Consider the following 19,865-nt stretch of genomic DNA (forward strand, 5'->3'; position numbering starts at 1 on the left):
ATATATCTTTCAATATCAAACAAACATAGATTTGCATTTTATTCCATTCCTTTAATTGTTATAAGGGAAAATAAGTTTTCTAATACATTTATTTTTCATTTTTTCTTTGATATGATTTCCCTAATAGTTAAAACAATAACATTATTCAGAGACTATATTTTTACATGTGGCCTATCATTTCAAGGATCCCTCCTTTCCCCATGTGTTACAATACAACCTATAAATAACCAGTTGGTTCCAAGAATGAAAATTTCTGCCCAAGCTTGTGTTCATACAGTTACAAATTCCCAATAAAATATATATTAGAGAAAAAAAATAAATATAAAAAATATATCAGTCTCCAATTCTTTGAAAATGCCAGCATGGTACTACTGTTAAGCTGTCAGTAATTCACTGTGATTACAAGAAATCACAACTTCAGTAGGTGCTAACATCGCATATGAGATTATGAAAACATATTCATAAAGAGGATTATCAAGTCAGCTTGCACTTCCAAAACCAGAGTTTCATTTCAACTGTTTCATCTCCTTAAATATTTGATATGTAAATATTAAGATCTATATAAAAAAGTAATCAATTTATTTGGAGTTTTATAAGTTGTCCATCCAGATGCATCTCTCTAAACTGATGTATCACGAGAAAAAATACTGCCAATGAATAAACATCACTATCTTTCTCATTTTGTAGCAAATTTTAACATGAAAGTAATGGAACGTTACTTTGGGGGAACAGTGCGATATTTATGATAGTGAACATTATTGAGATAAGTTCAAATTTTTCTTTATGGATTTTAAAAAACATACTTTCCTATCCAAAGACATGTAAACATCTGCCTAAAATAAAGTTGAAGTAGATATTTTTGAAATGGTAATTATATGATCTATTTCTTATTCCAGTTTTCTGTTACATATGCTATATGTAATAGAAAATGTATATAATATAGTATTAATATAATTATAGACATGCATATAATATATGATAAATATGAATACTTCTTAAATGAAATACCTGTTTCCAAACTATGTCCTAAGTTGTGTGCAGAGCTTAATAAGTTTAGCAAGGCATACAAACATACAGAAAGAGAAAATATGCTATGGAACTCAAAAAATTGATATTCACTAATAAAATAAAACTTTCAAGTGCTTTGTTTTTATTTGTTATTTTTAAATTTAATTATTATGGGTATATAATAGTTACATATTTTAGGAGGTATGTGTAATGTTTTAATGTTTTGATACAGACAGATAACATATAATGATCAAATCAGGGTAATTAGAGAACCTATCATCTCAAGCCTTTATCATTTCATTGTTTTAGGAACATTCCAATTCCACACCTTTACTTATTTAAAAATATACAACACATTACTGTTAACTGGAGTCACCCTATTATGCTACCAAATACTAGATCTTATGCATTCTATCTAACTTTATGTTTGTACACATTAACTATCTTCACTTTATCCTTCTGTCTCCTCTATGCTTTCCAGCCTTTGACAATCATCATTTCACTCTCAATCTCCATGGAGTTCAATTTTTTTTAGCTGCCACATATGATTGAAAACATGTAACATTTGTCTTTCTGTGTCTGACTTATTTCACTTAACATAATATCCTTCAGCTCTATACATAGTGTTGCAAATGACAGAATTTCATTCTCTTTATGGTTGACGAATAACCCATTATGAATATGCAGCACATTTTCTTTATCCATTCATCCATTGTTGGACACTTAGATTGCTTTCATTTCTTGGCTATTGTGAATAGTGTTGCAAAATAAACATGGAAGTGCAGGTATCTCTTTGATATACTGATTTTCTTTCATTTGGATTTAAACCCAGCAGTGGAATTGCTGGATCATATGGTGGATCTAATTTTAGTTTTTTGAGGAACCTCCATACTGTTCTCCATAGTGGTTGTACTAATTTACATTTTCATCAAAAATATACGAGCGTTCCCTTTTATCCCTAACCTGCCACAATTTGTGATTGCCTGTCTTTTGGATAAAAGCCATTTTAACTGGGGCAAAATGATTTCTCATTGTAGTTTTGATTGGCATCTCTCAAAAAACTAGGTATAGAATGAACATATATCAACATAATAAAATCATATGTGTTAAGCCCACAGCTAGTATCATACTGAGCAAGGAAAGTCTGAAAATCTTTCCTCTAAGATCAAGAACAATAAAAGCATGTGCACTTTTACCACTTTTATTCAACATAGTTCTCTACTTAGACAAAAGAAAGAAATAAAGGGCATTCAAATTGAAAAAAAAAATCAAATTATTCTTGTTTGTAGACAATGTAATCTTTGTAATCTTATATTTAGAAAAACCTTAAAGTCCTCACCAAAAAACTTTTGGAATTGATAAACAAATTGGAATTAGTAAACTTGCAGGATACAATTCCAACATACATAAAAAACATTAGTAGCATTTCTGTATGCCAATAGCAAATACTTTGCAAAAGAAACCAGAAAAGAAACACCATTTACAATAGCTAAAAATAAAATAAAGTATCCAGGAATAAATAACCAAAAACTTGAAAGATTTCTACAATGAAAACTATAAAACTTTGATGAAATAAATTGAAGCAGATACAAAAAAATTGAAAGATATTTTGTATTCATAGATTGGAAAAATCTATATTGTTACAAAGTCCATACTACCCAAAGCCATCTACAATTCCTATCAAAACACTGATGACATTCTTCAGAGAATAGAAAAAATAATCCTAAAATTTATATGGAACTACAAAAGACCCAGAATAACCAAAGCTATGGTAAGCAAAAATAACTACACTGGGGGAATCATATTACCTGACTTCAAATTATACTGCAGAGCCATAGTAACCAAAACAGCATGATACTGGCATATAAATAGACACATATACCAGGGGAACAGAATAGAGAACCCACAAACAAATTCACACACCTACAGTGAACTAATTTTTGACAAAGGTGCCAGGAACATAAACTGAGGAAAAGATAGTCTCTTCGTTAAATTATTCTGGGAAAACTGGATAGCCATATGCAGAAGAATTAAACTTGACCCGTATCTCCTGCTATATACAAAAATCAAATCCAAATGGATTAAAGACTTAAATCTAAGACCTCTAACTATGAAACTACTGCAAGAAAACATTGGAGAAACTATCCTGGGCAAAGACGTATTGACCAATGCCCCAGAGGCACAAGCAATCAAACCAAAAAATGGACAAATGGGATCATAGCAAGTTAAAAAGTTTCTGCACAGCAAAGGAAACAATCAACAAAGTGATGAGACAACCCACAGATGGGGGAGAAATATTTGCAAACTACTCATCTGGCAAGGAATTAATAACCAGAATATATGAGGTGCTCAAACAATTCAATAGGAAAAAAATCTGATTAATAAATAGACAGGAGATTGGAATAGACATTTATCAAACTAATATATACAAATGGCCTACCTTCAAGTGTTTGAAAATTATTTCCTGATATCATGTCCATTTACTTATGCAATACAGAGACTTTAATTACCTACTGTTTTCTTTGTACTACAGCAAATTTTTAAATTAGTTTGTAATAGAGCACCAGGTTGGTGAAAATGTGAAGAAAAAGTTTTGAAAATCGTTTATTCTAAAAATAAACTTCAATTATATCTCTCTAGATATGATTGAGGTTTATATCTGTTTTATTTATATGTGTACAACTCAAAAAGTTTTGTTGACAAACCAGTCAAAGCTTCAAAATTGGGTAAATTGCTTAGAAGAAACTTATTTTCAATTTCACAAGGAAGAAATTTTAAAACTTAAGTCTTTTAGCAATGTACAGATTGTACCCTATTACCTTGGAGGCATGTATTTTGCCTGCATTAAAATCATGCAAAGGAACATGCTTTACAAATCAATTTCACTGTGGACCTAAAGACCAGATACACTACCAAGTAACATTTAAAAATGGCCTTAATTTAGAATTAATCTTCTCAAGAGCAGATTGACTATTAAAAGACATAAAATGTTTGAGAGCTACATTTGTTTCAAGCATTTCGGATAGCTTGAAGGCATATTTTGGAAATACTAATTTCTTAGTATTTTCTTTCCCAAACTGAAGAAAATAATGGATCCAGCCCTCAAAATTTTGCTTTGGGAATTTCTCACGGTCATTAAAATTTTGTATATTATCATAACTGCTTCATGTACCTCCCAAAGCAGTGTAACCAATGCCTTAGTAGGAACTTTTAATGGACCATGAAACAAATTTTATTCCCACATTTATTTTTGTGAAAAGTTTAGTCCTTCATAATTCATATTTCTTGAGTTCTTTCTGAGAGTCGGTAAAATATTTAAAAAGATTCTTTAAAAAAAGATTCTCTTAAATATCCAAACTAACCAAGAAGGATTTTAAATTGACATTTGTGTTGTTAGGATAGTTTGACAATGTAATTAGTGAAGTCAGATGGCCTGGAGAAAACCAAATGAAAAAATAATGTGATCATATATAAATTTTTCTCTAAGGTGTCCAGTTCTGTATATCTCAGAATTATTCTTTTAATTGTAGCTGCCAAAAGGAATTATTATGATTGGCTAGATTCGTTTTTTATGGCCATGAACAATTTAAAATATTAAGGCTAGATTTTGAGGTGGAAATTTTTGCCTTATATTTTTAGCAAAAAGGAAGAATTATATTTTATTTCTCTTCAGGACAAAGTTACATTGCCAATTAGTATTTTTCAATAGGCATTATCATTTTGTTGGATCTGCCAAAGCAAGATTTTATTTCTTAAAATATGATTTTCTCTTATTCTGCCCTTGACAGTTGATGTGTACATGAGGGGGTAAATTGCATTTATTATTCATCTAAATTGGAATTTTCCAAATGTGTATTCTGAAAGTACTGACCTTTTGATACTCTCTGCAATGAAAGTTTTCCTTGAGCAAATAGTTTTGAATATACATATCGTTTTCATATCATGGAAAGGATCAGCAAATGGTGGCATTTAATAGTATGTGAGTTCCTTGGTAATGAACACATGAATTTTTATTCTACTTATGTCTCTAGTTATGTTAGCCTTAGATCTAAGTCATTTCATTTCTCTTGATGTCATTTCTTCATGTGTGTATTGAGGATGCTGAATCGGATGACTGTCTAAGGGCTCTGGTCCTTGATTTGTGTAATCATTTTATTCTAGATAAAATTTAAGTTGTAACTCTGTGCTCTTTGAAGTACATAAACACTGTCAACATAAAAAATGAGACTTGAAAGTGGTATCCATTACAGTGTTTGCAAAGATTTCCCTTGAATAAAAGGGCAGAAAATAGAGCCAATAGCTTGTGGACTAGGAAGATTTTGTGAAGAATAGGAAAAATTAGTTAATTTCAGAAATGGAAGAAAACGTACAACTCTAGGCTATGAAAGAAAATAAGCCATCTGGTATTATGGCACTGCATGATTTCAGTCAACCAAAATTCTGTTAATGTAGAAAATAGTAATTGCATATTTGGTGAAAATGTTTTCATTCCTAAGGCGTTAGTTACCTCTATAATAAAGCCAACATTATGACTTTAGCTGTTGTCAATTTTCAAATTAATATTTCTTTGATCCAGTAGCAACCTAATTTTTTATTGAAACTCAAGGCACAGAGGAATATGGATGGAAACTTTAATGTATAGGGATACGTAATGAATTTTATATTTGCAACATTTATTTCACTGCAAATAAGATGCTCATTATGTTAATCACGTCGCAGCTTTTCTGTTTGTAGCTCATATGGTTTGGCTGTGTCCCCACCCAAATCTGATCTTGAATTATAGTCCCCATAATCCCCACGTCACAGGAGGGACCTGGTATGAGGTAATTGAATCATGGGGACAGTTACCCCCATACTGTTCTCATGATAACAAGTGAGTTATCAAGAGATCTGATGGTTTTATAAGGGGATTTTCCCCCTTTGCTTGACACTTCTCCTTCCTGCTGCCATGTGAATAAGGATGTGTTTGCTATTCCTTCCACCATGATGGTAAATTTCATGAGGCCTCTCCAGCCCTGTGGCACTCTGAGTCAGTTAAACCTCTTTCCTTCATAAATTACCCAGCCTTGGGCAGTCCTTTATAGCAGCATCAGAACAAACTAATTCAATAGTCTTAGCCTTTCACACAATTTGAATAGAAAATTTGATTCAAGCTTCACTATTTTTGTAGTTCAGACTCTATGCAATCTACACAAATACAACACTGCTACAGTATATTAGTTTTGCACTCAATATGAGATTTGCTGGGGTGATTTGAATTATACATCAAGAAGAATTGAATCTTTTTGGCATATTTTGTAACATTTTTTAAAATTAGCATTATTCAAAGAGGTATTGGTTTATTAATTTGACACCACAGTCTTCTGTACATTGATTTTATTTTTTTATACTGATTCTGCCATATCCTGTGACCTTCAGTATAAACTACTGTGTGTTTTTGCATAAGCAAATGAGAAACTTGTTCTCAAAAGTTAGCCTGTATCATGGTGGCATATGCTAGTCCATGCTATAGGTGGCATAGGCCTGTAGTCCTAGCTGAGGTGGGATGATTGCTAGAGCCCAGGAATTTGGGGTTATACTGAACTATGATCTTTCCACTGTATTCCTGCCTGGGCTACAGAGTGAGAACGCGTCTCTAGAAGAAAAAAAAAAAGCCCATAAGAACAGTATACACGTTAGTTTTCAGATGAATTGAATCTTGACTGATCAGATTTTATCTGTATTAGGAAGCATAACAAACATTGTAATTCACTGAATTAAGGAGGAGACATATGCATATGCATAGTCATAAATACTTACATACAATATTGTATTTCAGCTGACTCTAGTAGTAAAGATATCTGATTATTTCTGAACAAATGTCTTTGAAAATGTTTTCACTTCTTATTTATTCCAAGAAAAGATACTTTTATTTTAAAATGGCTTCATTAAAGGAGCTTTATTACATGACTTTAAAATTTATGCATAATAGAAGTGCAACTGTTACTTCTTTATTGAAGTAAATGGCAATTATAGATTGACGCATGGTGCTTGATCAACAAACGTTATGCCAACACTGTGAATTTTATGGTGAGTTCTATTGACCTTTAAGCTCTTCAAACATCATCTAGTTATTTGGAATTCTCATTTACATTTAGCCAGATATTTCTAGTTCATATTTAGTACTTAAAATTTGTTTTAGGATTATAAAGGAGATATTAAAATATGCATGTATGTGATAACATAGCATGTTTTGATATTGTTCTCATGATAAATTGTAGTAATATTTATGAAACTCAAACAGGAGATTTTTTTTCTTTAAAATGTATGTTTTCTTAATTTTGTAGTAAAAGAAGCGTAGTTATTTCTATTGTTTTAATTTACTGATTAAAATATTTGCTAGTCATTAATTCAGAAAACAATGTTAAAAACTCAATTATACTCAAAGTAAGAATTTATGCAAATATAATTTTTTATTAGTATTGAATTTGTGTAAGTAAAAATAATGATGCCTCAAGTATTGTTTTTAAATTTATTAACAAATAAATTTAATCACAGAATGTTTAATAGCCTAAAAACAATCTTCTGGTTAAAAACAAATTTAACTGGTGAGATATATTCATCTTCCATATTATACAAATTATGTTTTAAGTTACACATTAGTCATATTATATACGTAGTCATTCATAATATAAAATTTGGTTGGATTAATTATTTTAAAAATTAGTTTGAGTCATAATGATTCACATAGACTATAGTATTTTAGATGACAAGGACTATGCTGATCTGTTTACTACAAACATCTTGGGCAATGTTGATGCTTTAAAAATGTCAATGATAAACTTTTAAACCTTAATTAAAAATTACTCTGAGATTTAGAGATACATTTCAAGATGGGCCTTTAGCTTAGGCAAAAAAGTCTTAATAATTATAATGATAATTAATAATTATAATGTATTTCTTAGTGGTTGTTAGCATATAATATATATGTGTGTATGTGTGTATATATACACATATGTGTGTATATACATGTGTATATATGTATGTATGTATATGTATATACGTATGCATCTATATGTATATACATATGTATGTGTGTGTATATATATGTATATGTGTGTGTATATATATACACATATGTATATACTGCCTTACAGTGGGAAACTGGTTCCTTTTCTGGACCATTTCTCATGTGATGAATTCGAGAAATTCTTCACATTCAGTCTTAAAAGTTTTATACTGAATATGCTTATTCTGAATTTAAGGAAAAGTAATCAATATTTGACTTTGGTAGTTTATAAACCAATTTTCACTTTTCAATTTGGGAGCTAAAAGTCTTGAATAGGTTGTTAAAATGTGTTTATTTTCTTTTTTATTGTTGTCTTGTCCCTTGTTTTGCTTCTTTTATTTGTACCTTCCATACTATTAGAAATAAGTCCAGACCCATTACATTACTTATTTTTTTGACCTTTTTAGTTACCAAATTAGAAAGGATTTTTATCACTAACCTCTAGACAACACTGAAATTGCAGTTTTTAAAAATGAAAAGCATGTACATTATTACTTTTCTGTTTAAAGCAGTCTTTCTCTTTTTACTTCAGTATATTTGAAAACTCTACACTTAAATATTACGAGTTGATTATTAATTCTAATTAATAAAAAATTAGAGTGATTCTGTGTGTGTGTGTATGTGTGTGTGTGTGTGTTTCTCATCATTGAAGTAGAATCCTCATTTAAAGGGTGGGGAGTTGCAAAATTCTATTTAGAAAATCAATCCTCCCGAAAGTGTCTTATGAAAGCACTATTTAAAAGAAATGTTATACTTCATCTTGTATTACCATTAAATTACATTGCATACAGATGAAACACCTTGCAATGAGAAATAAATGTGCTGTTTGTCAATGACACTTACAAATATTGTACAATGCTCTTTTATTGAACCTTATTAGTGCATAGAAACATTACTTTCACCTCTATTTTTCTATTCTGCTTTATTACGTCCATCTAAGAATTTCGTGTCTTTGATTTTATAATATTCTAATTTTATTCAAAATAGATTTTTAACAAGTTCAAAATGTTTATCTTTACGCTTTCATCCATAATGCATATTATTAAATAATTCCTAAAATGCAGATGTGATTGGGAAATTATTTATTAACATGGGCTTTAAAATTTTGTAATGAATAAACTTGAGAGTCATCTACCCAGATCAATATATATTTGGGTATTTATAAACATACAATTATTTTGTTTAAAAAAGACTTTGCTACTTGTTCCAGGTCAAGCATGATTTCATAGTGTTTTGATGAAAGTCAATAATGCAAGGCTTGAATTTATCTAGAAAATAATGACAATAATCTCTATCCCTTATGTTCTAATTGTGAGAAATAATATAAAATTTTAAGTGAAGACAATGGTATTATAGAAAAAGTTTCTTAAACCATGATAAGAATAATTCTATTGGGCCATTCTCATGTTAGTGCCTGCTGATTTGGGGTTTTTCCTATTACGATTTTATATATCAGAATTTGGAAACAGAGCAACCTGTTAAGTCAAAAACAAAGTCTTTGCTTGCTCTACACTTATAGTAGGAGGTTGCATGAAAGAAACTGGTATGTCAGTAGAGGACTGTACTTAGCCATCACAAGCGACGAAGCTAGAAAATCTACTGAGTTACCGCAAAATGTTAAGCTCAACAACACATTTCCTTTGTGGAAAGGACCAATCATTACTTCCAAGGAAGCCAACATATTGCATAGGTTTGGTCCAATTCTTTAAAATTGTATTACAAAATACAAATATCAAGGAGCACCAGTCTTTGTCTATCTCAATTATCACATTCTTTGCAAAGTGAAGTAGAAAATATATTGCAATACCTTACAAATTGTATTTATTTAGGTATGCTAATATAATGTTGTAGAAATAAGAGAAAATATTTATTGTGTTTAACTTTATTAAAATTTCTTTTTAGCTTTCATTCCTGGACTAAAGAAAGGTACAGTAGAAATCCACACAAACCATCACCATGTTGCATGTTTCATTTTAAAATGAATTGCTGATTTGTGTTTAAGAACTGTTTACCTTTTTGCTTCTCATAAAATATCAACTGTTTGCTTCAAACACATTTTTAATACATTTAAAATATCTGAAATCTAGGAAGGGCATTCAGTCAGTTTGATATATTATATATCTGAATGCTTTTTCTAAATTGTGTGTCATCAATATTTAGATAGTAAAATAAATGTGACCCTATAGTTATTTATTTGACTTAGTTACTTTCAAATTACCTATGAATTTAATTATTCATTTTTCTCCTGTGATAGTATAAGCATTTTCAGTGTTTTGTTTGAGCAGCCATTAAAGATATAATTATACTTTTCTGGATTCAATTCCAATTTGATCTATAAACTGTATATGTTTTCTAAACATATACTAACAAAATTAAGTTTCCATTGTTTATGAACTTGTAAATAATATGTAATATGCATTTTCTTTTCCAAATTATAACACATGTATTACATGTAAACCTATGATAAGTTAAGGCTGTCAGACAAAATATTTCTAAAAACGTGGAGTTTAAGCAATCAGTTAAAATATATATATATATATATATATATTTTGTGCTGATAAAATTTTAAAACGCTGCAGGATATACTGAATGTTCCAAATATATTTGCACTCATTGTGTATATGCACACATTTCTTCATTGTCCACTTTATATTTGGTGATGTTTCTGTCCTATTGTTCCACTGCTCTTTATAACAGTAATTTATTTCACTCATACACTTCTATCTTAAACTGCAATGTATAATACACTGATGTTTTGATGAAATAGAAATAGCACTTAAAGAAAAAAATTTCCTGAAATCAGTCATAAACCTAAATTTTTATATAAAGAAGAAACTTACCTTTAATCTTTAATTTTGACATATGAGCAATATTAACAACATACTTTATCAATTTTTGGTATTTTAAATGTGGTAGAATGTTGCTTTTGACTTTTTACATTGTGTTGGGGTAGTTCTTCTTTTCTTCTATAATCAGTTCTAATGTCCATGATACATTTTTGGCTATCATCTAAATAATGAAATGTGATCTCATTTGTCCATTTTTGCTTTGGTTGCCTGTGCCTGTTGGGTAATGTTCAAAGAGTTTTTGCACATTCATATTTCCTGAGGAGTTTCCCCCAAAGTGTTCTTCTAGTAATTTCATAGTTTGAAGTCTTAGAGTTAATTAAGTCTTTAATATGCATTGATTTGATTTTTTGTGTATGGCAAAAGATAGGGGTCTAGTTTCATTCTTCTGCATATGGATATCCAGTTTTCCAGGTAGCAATGATTGAAGAAACTGTCCTTTCCCTAATGTATTTTCTTGGAACATTTGTTGAAAATGAGTTTACTGTAGATGTATGAATTTATTTATGGGTTTTCTATTCTGTTCCGTTGGTCTATATGTCTATTTTTATGCTAGTACCATACTATTTTGGTTAGCATAACTCTGTAGTATAATTTGACATCAGGTGATGTGATTTCTCCAATGTAGTTTTTTTTTTTTTTTTGCTTAGGATAACTTTGGCTATTCTGGGTATTTTATGGCTCCATGTAAGTTGTAGGATTTTTTTTTTCAATTAATGTGAAGAGTGTCATGATTATTTTACATGGGTTTGCATTGAATCTATAGATTACTTTGGGAGTATGAGTATCTTAACAATATTTATTTTTCCACATACATGTAATATCTTTTCATTTTTTGTGTCTTCAATTTCTTTCATCAAAGTTTTATAGTGTTCATTGTAAAGATTTTCAATTCCTTGATTAATTTATCGTATTTTATTTGTAGCTATTGTAAATGGGATAAATTTCTTGATTCCTTAATGTTGGCACATAAACATGTTACTGATTTTTGTATGTTGATTTTGGATACGAAATCAACATTCAAAATTACTAAATTTGTTTATCAGTTCTAATCAATTTCTTGAGGAGTCTTTAGGTTTTTCTAAATATAATACCATATCATTAACAAACAAGAATAGTTTTACTTCTTCTATTTCAACTTGGATGTCCTTTATTTCTTTTTCTTGTCTGATTGCTCTAGCTAGGACTTCCAGTACTATGTTGAATGACATTGGTGACAGTGGTCATCCTTATCGTGTTCCAGATCTTAGAGAAAACACTTTTTGTTTTTTCCCCATTCAGTATGAAACTAGCTGTGGGTTTGCTGTATATGGCCTTTATTATACTGAGGTATGTTCATCCTATACCCAATTCTTTGAGAATTTTTTTTAAATGAAGGAATGTTGAATTTATCAAGTAATTTTTCAGCATCAATTGAAATAATCATATGGGCCAGGCGCGGTGGCTCACGCCTGTAATCCCAGCACTCTGGGAGACCAAGACGGGTGGATCACGAGGTCAGGAGATCGAGACCATCCTGGCTAACACGGTGAAACCCCGTCTCTACTAAAAAATATGAAAAGCTAGCCGGGTGAGGTGGTGGGCGCCTGTAGCCCCAGCTACTCTGGAGGCTGAGGCAGGAGAATGGCATAAACCCGGGAGGCGGAGCTTGCAGTGAGCTGAGATCAGGCCACTGCACTCTAGCCTGGAGGACAGAGCAAGACTCCGTCTCAAAAATAATAATAATAATAATAATAATATGATTTTTGTCTTTTATTCTATTGATATGATAAATCCCATATATAGATTTGCATACATTGAGACATCCTTGCATCTCTAGGTTAGATCCCACTTAGTCATGATGAATGACGTTTTTAATGTGTTGTTGAATTCAGTTTGCTAGTATTTTGTTGAAGATTTTTGCATCAATATTCATCAGTGATATTGGCCTGTTTTCTTTTTCTGATGTGTTGTTGGTTTTGGTATCAGGGTAATATTAGCGTCATAGAATAAGTTTTGTAGTGTTCCCTCCTTCTCTATTTTCTAGAATAGTTTGAATAGAATTGGTACTAGTTCTTTCTTAAATATGTGTTAGAAGTCAGCAGTGAAGCCCTCTGGTCCTGAGTTTTTTTTCTGCTAGAAGATTGTTTTTTCTTTCTTTTTTTTTTTAACTTTTAAGTTCAGGGGTACAAGTGTAGGTTTGTTAATAGGTAAACTTGTGTCACAGGGGTTTGTTGCACGGTTTGTTTCATCACCCAGGTTTTAAGCCTAGCACCCATTAGTTGTTTCTCCTAATCCTCTCTCCTCCCACCCTCCATCCTTCAAGAGACCCCAGTGTGTGGTGTTCTCTTCTGTGTGTCCTTGTGTTCTCATAATTTAGCTCTCACTAATAAGTGAGAACATGTGGTATTTGGTTTTCTGGCCCTGTGTTATTTCAGTAAAAATAATGGCCTTCTGATTGATTCATATTCCTGCAAAAGACATAATCCTGTTCTTCGTTATGGCTGCATAGTATTCCATGGTGTATATGTAGCACATATTCTTTAACCAGTCTATAATTGATTGACATTTAGGTTGATACCATATCTTTGCTACTGTGAGTAGTGCTGCAGTGAACATATGTATGTCTGTGTCTTTATAATAGAATGATTTATATTCCTTTGGATATATTCTCAGTAATGGGATTGCTGGGTCAAATGGTATTTCTGTCTTTAGGTCTTTGAGTAATTGCCACACTGTCTTCCACAGTGGCTGAAATAATTTATACTCTGACCACCAGGGGATAACTTTTCCTGTTTCTCTACAACCTCACCAGCATTTCTTACGATTTGACTTTTTAACTATAGCCATTCTGACTGGTGTGAGATAGTATCTGATTGTGGATTTGATTTGCATTTCTCTAACAATCAATGTTGCTGAGATCTTTTCATATGATTGTTGACCACATGTATGTCTTCTTTTTGAGAAGTGTCCGTTCATGTATTTTGCCAACTTTTTATCAGAGTTGTTTTTTTCTTTGTACACTTTTTTTAAATTCATTATAGATGCTGGATATTATACCTCTGTCAGACACATAGTTTGCAAAAAATTTATGTTATTCCATGGGTTCTTTGTTTACTCTGTTGATAGTTTATTTTGCTTGCAGAAGCTGTTTCATTTAATTAGATCTCATTTGTCAATTTTTGCTTCTGTTGCAATTGCTTTTGGAATTTTTGTTATGAAACTTTTGCCAGTGCCTGTGTCCTGAATGGTATTGCCTAGGTTGTCTTCCAGGAATTTTATAGTTTTGGGTTTTATGTTTAAGTCTTTAATCCATCTTGAGTTTATTTTTGTATATAGTGTAAGGAAGGGGCCCAGCTTCAATCTTCTGCATATGCCAGTTATGTCAACACCATTTATTGAATAGAAATTGAATAGAAAATCCTTTCCTCAGAGTGAGTTGTAGGTGTGTGGTCTTATTTCTGGGTTCTCTATTCTATTCCATTTGTCTATGTGTCTGTTCCTGTATCAGTGCCATGCCATTCTGGTTACTATAATCTTGTGGTATAGTATAGTTTGAAGTCAGGTAGCATGATGCCTCTGGCTTTGTTCATTTTGTTTATGATTACCTTGGCTATGAGGGCTATTTTTTGGTACCATATAAATTTTAAAGTAATTTCTTAAAATTTTATTTCTGTAAAGAATATCATTGATAATTTAGTAGGAATAGCATTGAATGTATAAATTGTTTTGGGCAGGATGACCATTTTAATGATATTGATTATTTCTATCTATGAGCATAAAATGTTTTTCCATTTGTTTGTGTCATCTCTGATTTCTTTGAGCAGTGGCTTGTAGTTCTCCTTGTAGAGACTTTTCACCTCCCTGGCTAGCTGTATTCCAAGGTATTGTATTCTTGTTGTGGCAAATGTGAGTAGGCATTTGTTTGTGGCTCTCAGCTTGACTGTTGTTGATGTATAGGAATGCCAGCAATTTTTGCACATTGATTTTGTGTCCTGAGACTTTGGTGAAGTTGCTTAACAGCTTCAGAAGCTTCGGGGCTGACAAAATGTTTTGTTTTGTTTTGTTTTTAGATATAGGGTCATGTCATCTGCAAACAGAGATAGTTTGACTTCCTCTCTGCTGGAAGATTTTTATTATGGCTTTGAGCTCATTATTTTTATGGATTTGTTCAGGTTTTGGATTTCTTAATAGTTTAAACTTGATAGGCTGTATGTGTCTAGGATTTGTCAATTTCTTATAGATTTTTCCATTTATTGGCAAATAGTTGCTAATAATGGCCGCTAATCATCTTTTGAATTCCTGTGGTATCAGTTGTAATGTCTCCTTTTACATCTCTGGTTTTATTCAGGTCTTCTCTCTTTTCTCTTAGTCTGGCTAAAGGCTTGTCAATTTTGTTTAAACAAAATGACTTTTTACTTCATTGATCTTTTGTATTGATTTCTTTGTTTTGATTTCATTGATTTATCTTCTATTATTATTATTTTTCTTCTACTAATGTTGGATTTTGTTTGCTCTTGCTTTGCCTGTTGTTTGAGATGCATCATTAGGCTGTTTACTTGAAGTTTTTCTCATTTTTTAGTGTAGGCATTTACAGCTATAAACTTCCCTCTAAGTACTGCTATTGCTATGTCCCATAGGGTTCAGTATGGTGTGTGTCCATTATAATTTGTTTCAAGAATTTTTTCAATTTTCTTTTTAATTTCCGCATCAACACACTGATCATTCAGCAGCATGTTGTTTAATTTCTCTGTGAATGTATAGTTTCCAAAATCTCTCTTGTAATTAATTTCGAGTTTTATTCCATTGTGGTCAGAGAAGATGCTTCATAATTTTTGATTTTTTTGAATGTTTTAAGAACTGTTTTTTGAACTAACATGTGGCCTTTCCTTGAGAATGATCTATTTGCTGAGGAGAAAAATGTGTATTCTGCTGCAGAAGGGTGAAATTTTCTGTAACTATTAGGCTTCTTTGTTCTATAGGGAGGATTAAGTTCATTTTTTTTTTTTTTCCTGTTGTTGTTGTTGATTTTCTGTCTGAAAGGTCCAATGCTGAAAGCGTGGTGTTGAAGTCTCCACCTATTATTGTATTGGGGCCTATCTCTATCTGTAGCTCAATAAAATTTGCTGTATATATCTAAGTGTTGTAGTGTTGAGTACATATATATTTACAATTGTTGAATCCTTTTCCTGAATTGACTCATTTATCATTATATAGTGACTTTCTTTGTCTCATAGTTTTTATCTTGAAATATAATTTGTCTGATATAAGTCTAGCTATTACCACTCTTTTTTAGTTTTCATTGGCATGAAATATCTTTTACCATCTGTTTGTTTGCAATCTATGAGTGTGTTTAAATGTGAAGTATGTTTCTTGTAGGCAATCGATTATATAGTTTTTTTAATCCATTAATCCACTCTATGCCTTTTGATTGGAGAGTTTAGTTGTTTTTACATTAAATGCTATTATTAACAAATAAGGGCTTATTCTTGCCATATTGTTATTTGTTTTCTGTTCATTTTGTGGCCTTCTCTTCCTTCTTTCCTTCCTTTTTTCTTTCTTTTAGTTAAGATGATTTTCTCTGGTGATACAATTTAGTTTTGTTTCTTTTTAATTTTTTGTCAATCAGTTATCAGTTTTTTGATTTGAGGTTACATGAAACTTGCAAATACTATCTCATAACCGATTATTTTAAGCTAATAATACTAATTTAACACTGTTTGTATAAACAAACATAAAAACATAAAGAAACTCATAAATACTCTACATTTTATTCCCCTACTTTTTAGTCTTTTGCTGTTTTTATTTATATATCATTGTACTGTCTAGGTCTTGAAAAGTTGTAGTTATTATTTTTTATTGTTTCCTGTTTTAATATGTCTACTTATGATAAGAATAGTTTACACACCACAGTTACAGTGTGATAATATTCTGTATTTTTTGTGTTACTATTGCCAGTGAGTTTTGTACCTTTGTATGAATTCTTGTTACTCATTAATATTCTTTTATTTTTAATTGAGGTACTCTCTTTAGTATTTCTTGAAGGACAGGTCTGGTGTTGTTAAAATCCTTCAGCTTTCATTTTTTTGGGGGAAGTCTTTATTTCTCCTTCATGTTTACAAGATATTTTCACCAGATATGCTATTATAGGGTGAAAGCGTTTTGGGCTTGGTTTGCTCTTGCTTCTGTAGTTTTCTTTAGTTGTGATGGTAGGTGGTTCAATTGAGATTTTTTTTTTAACTTTTAGATGTGGGCATTTAGTGCTATAAATTTCCATTTTATCACTCCCTTACTTGTGTCCCAGAGATTCTGGTATATTGTATCTGTGTTCTTATGAGTTTCAAATAACTTCTTGATGTCTGCTTCAATTTCATTATTTACCCAAAAGTTATTCATGACATGAACAAATTATATAATTTCCATTTAACTGTATGGTTTTGAGCAATTTTCTTAGTCTTGCTTCCTAATTTGATAGTACAATGATCTGAGGGAGTGATTTTTATTATTTCAGTTCTTTTGCATTTGCTGAGGAGTGTTTTGTGTCCAATTATGTGGTCAATTTTAGAGTATATGCTGAGTGGCATTGAGAATAATGTACATTCTGTGGTATTTGGGTAGAGATTTCTGTAAATGTCTATTAAGTACATTTGATCCAGTGCTGAGTTTAGTTCCTAAATATCTTTGTGGATTATCTGTCTAATAATGTCAGTGGGTGTTGAAATCTCCCATTATTATTTTGTGGGAGTCTAAGTCTCTTTGATGGTCTCTAAAAACTTTTTTATGAATCTGGGTGCTAATGTGTTGGGTGCATATATATTTAGGAGAGTAAGGTCTTCTTGTTGAATTGAACTCTTTACCATTATGTGATGCCCATCTTTGTCTTTTTGCTATATTTGTTGGTTTAAAATTTGTTTTGTCTGAAATTAGGATTGAAATCCCTGCTTTTTTATTTTCCATTTGTTTGTATATTTTTTCTATTCCTTTATTTTGAGCTCATGTGTGTCACTGCATGTGAGGTGTGTCTCTCGAAGACAACACAACAGTGGGTCTTGGTTCTTTATACAACTTATCACTCTGTGCCTTTTAATTGAGAGCATTTAGCTTGTTTACATTCAAAGTTAGTACTGATATGTATGGATTTGATTCTATCATCATCATGTTAGCTGGTTATTTTGCAGGCTTGTTTGTGTGGTTCTTTATAGTGTCACTGGTCTGTGTAATTCAGTATGTTTTTGTAGTGGCTGGTAACTGCCTTTCCTTTCCATATTTAGTGCTTCCATCAGAAGCTCTTGTAAGGCAGGTCGGTTGGTAATGAATTCCCTCAGCATTTGCTTGTCTGAAAATAATGTCATTTCTCCTTCACTTAGGAAGCTTAGTTTGGCCAGATATGAAACTCTGGGTTGAAATTTCGTTAAGAATATTGAATATAGGCCCCCAATCTTTTCTGGCTTGTAAGGTTTCTGCTGAGAGGTCTGATGTTAGTATGATGGGGTTCTTTTTTTTAGGTGACCTGACTCTTCTCTAGTTGCCTTTAAATTTTTAAAAAAAATTTTGACCTTGGAGACTCTGATGACTGTGTTCGGAATGATCTTCTTGTAAAGTATCTTACTGAGGTTCTCTGAATTTTCTGAATTTGATTCTTGGCCTGTATAACTAGGCCAGGGAAGTGACCATGGATGGTATCCTGAAATATGTTTTCAAAGTTGCTTCCATTCTCCTCATCTTTTTCAGGGATAACAATGCTTCATAGATTTGTTCTCTTTTCATAATTCCATATTTTTTGGAGGTTTTATTTATTCCTTTGAATTCTTTTTTTCCCTATTCTTGTCTAACTGTGTTATTTTAGAAAGCTGACCTTCATGCTCTGAGATTCATTCCATAGTTTGGTCAATTCTACTATTAATACTTGTGATTGCATTATGAAATTTTTGTAGTTTGTTTTTCAGCTCTATGAGCTCAGTATATTGTTTTCTATAAATACTTATTTTGTTTGTTAGTTGTTATGTCATTTTATTGTGATTCTTACCTTCCTTGAATTGGATTTCAATGTACTCCTGCATCTCAATGATCTTAGTTTCTATTCATATTCTGAATTCAATTTCTGTCATGTCAGCTATTTCAGCCCAGTGAAGAACTGTTGCTAGAGAGCTAGTGTGGTCATTTGGAGGAAAGAAGACAGACACTCTGGCTTTTAAAAACTCTGACAACTCTGACAACTCAGAGTTTTGCACTGTTCTTTCTTGTCTTTGTGGGCTGATGTTCCTTTAGTCTTCGAAGTTGCTGTTTTGTAAGCTTCTTCTTTTTTTTTTTTTTTAGTCCTATTAGATGACCTTGAGGGTTTGGTTGTGGTACAAGCTTAGTTCAGTCAACTGGGTTCATTTCTGGAAGAATTTAGGGGGCCAAGGCTCCACTCCTAACTTCTATACTGCATGCTATAACTCTGGGAGGCTGGTATTGGGCCCTGACTGTTCTCTGGCTCCTCAAAGTTAGGAACCCAATGTGCCAGGGAGGCCGAAATGCTCCCAGACTACTGATCACTAAACTTTGACGGCTGGTGACAGTCAAAACATTTGGTAGGTCAGTGGCAGCGGGATCTGTCCTTGTTTGCATATGCCAGCAGCAGTGACAGCGGCAGCACTGTGTGGTACATGCATGTTTGCTGTGGCAGGGTGCTAGTGGATATTGGGGTACCAGTCTCCCTGCAGACATTCACAGCAGTGACAGAGGCAGCACGGATCTCTAGGATGGGGATCCCCTCTGGCGACTATGCATGTGGTCATGCTGGTGGTAGTTTTAGCACAAGGGCTGGATGCTGTCGGGTGCAGGTCTTTGTGCACCCTCTGTGTGCACTCATGCAGGCAGAGGTCCCCACTCAGGGAGTGGGAGGGTCTGCTGTTCTCTGTTACTAGTTTCACTCTGACATCATTGGCACAGGGGCAGGTGCCTGGTAAAGGTGGGGCTGGTGGGCTCTGTTCCCACAAAGG

General features: G+C 32.1%; 1 protein-coding gene across 1 annotated transcript in view; it reads left to right on the top strand.

Annotated features, from left to right (window-relative positions):
- Positions 1–19,865, top strand: part of PCDH11X (protocadherin 11 X-linked) — a 724,020-nt gene that overhangs the window by 572,854 nt on the left and 131,301 nt on the right. The window contains 1 exon segment of the mRNA XM_050777390.1: positions 9,959–9,982. Coding sequence (XP_050633347.1) covers positions 9,959–9,982 — 24 coding nt within the window.

This window comes from Macaca thibetana, chromosome X, assembly GCF_024542745.1.
Source record: "Macaca thibetana thibetana isolate TM-01 chromosome X, ASM2454274v1, whole genome shotgun sequence".
Classification (NCBI taxonomy): Eukaryota; Metazoa; Chordata; class Mammalia; order Primates; family Cercopithecidae; genus Macaca; species Macaca thibetana.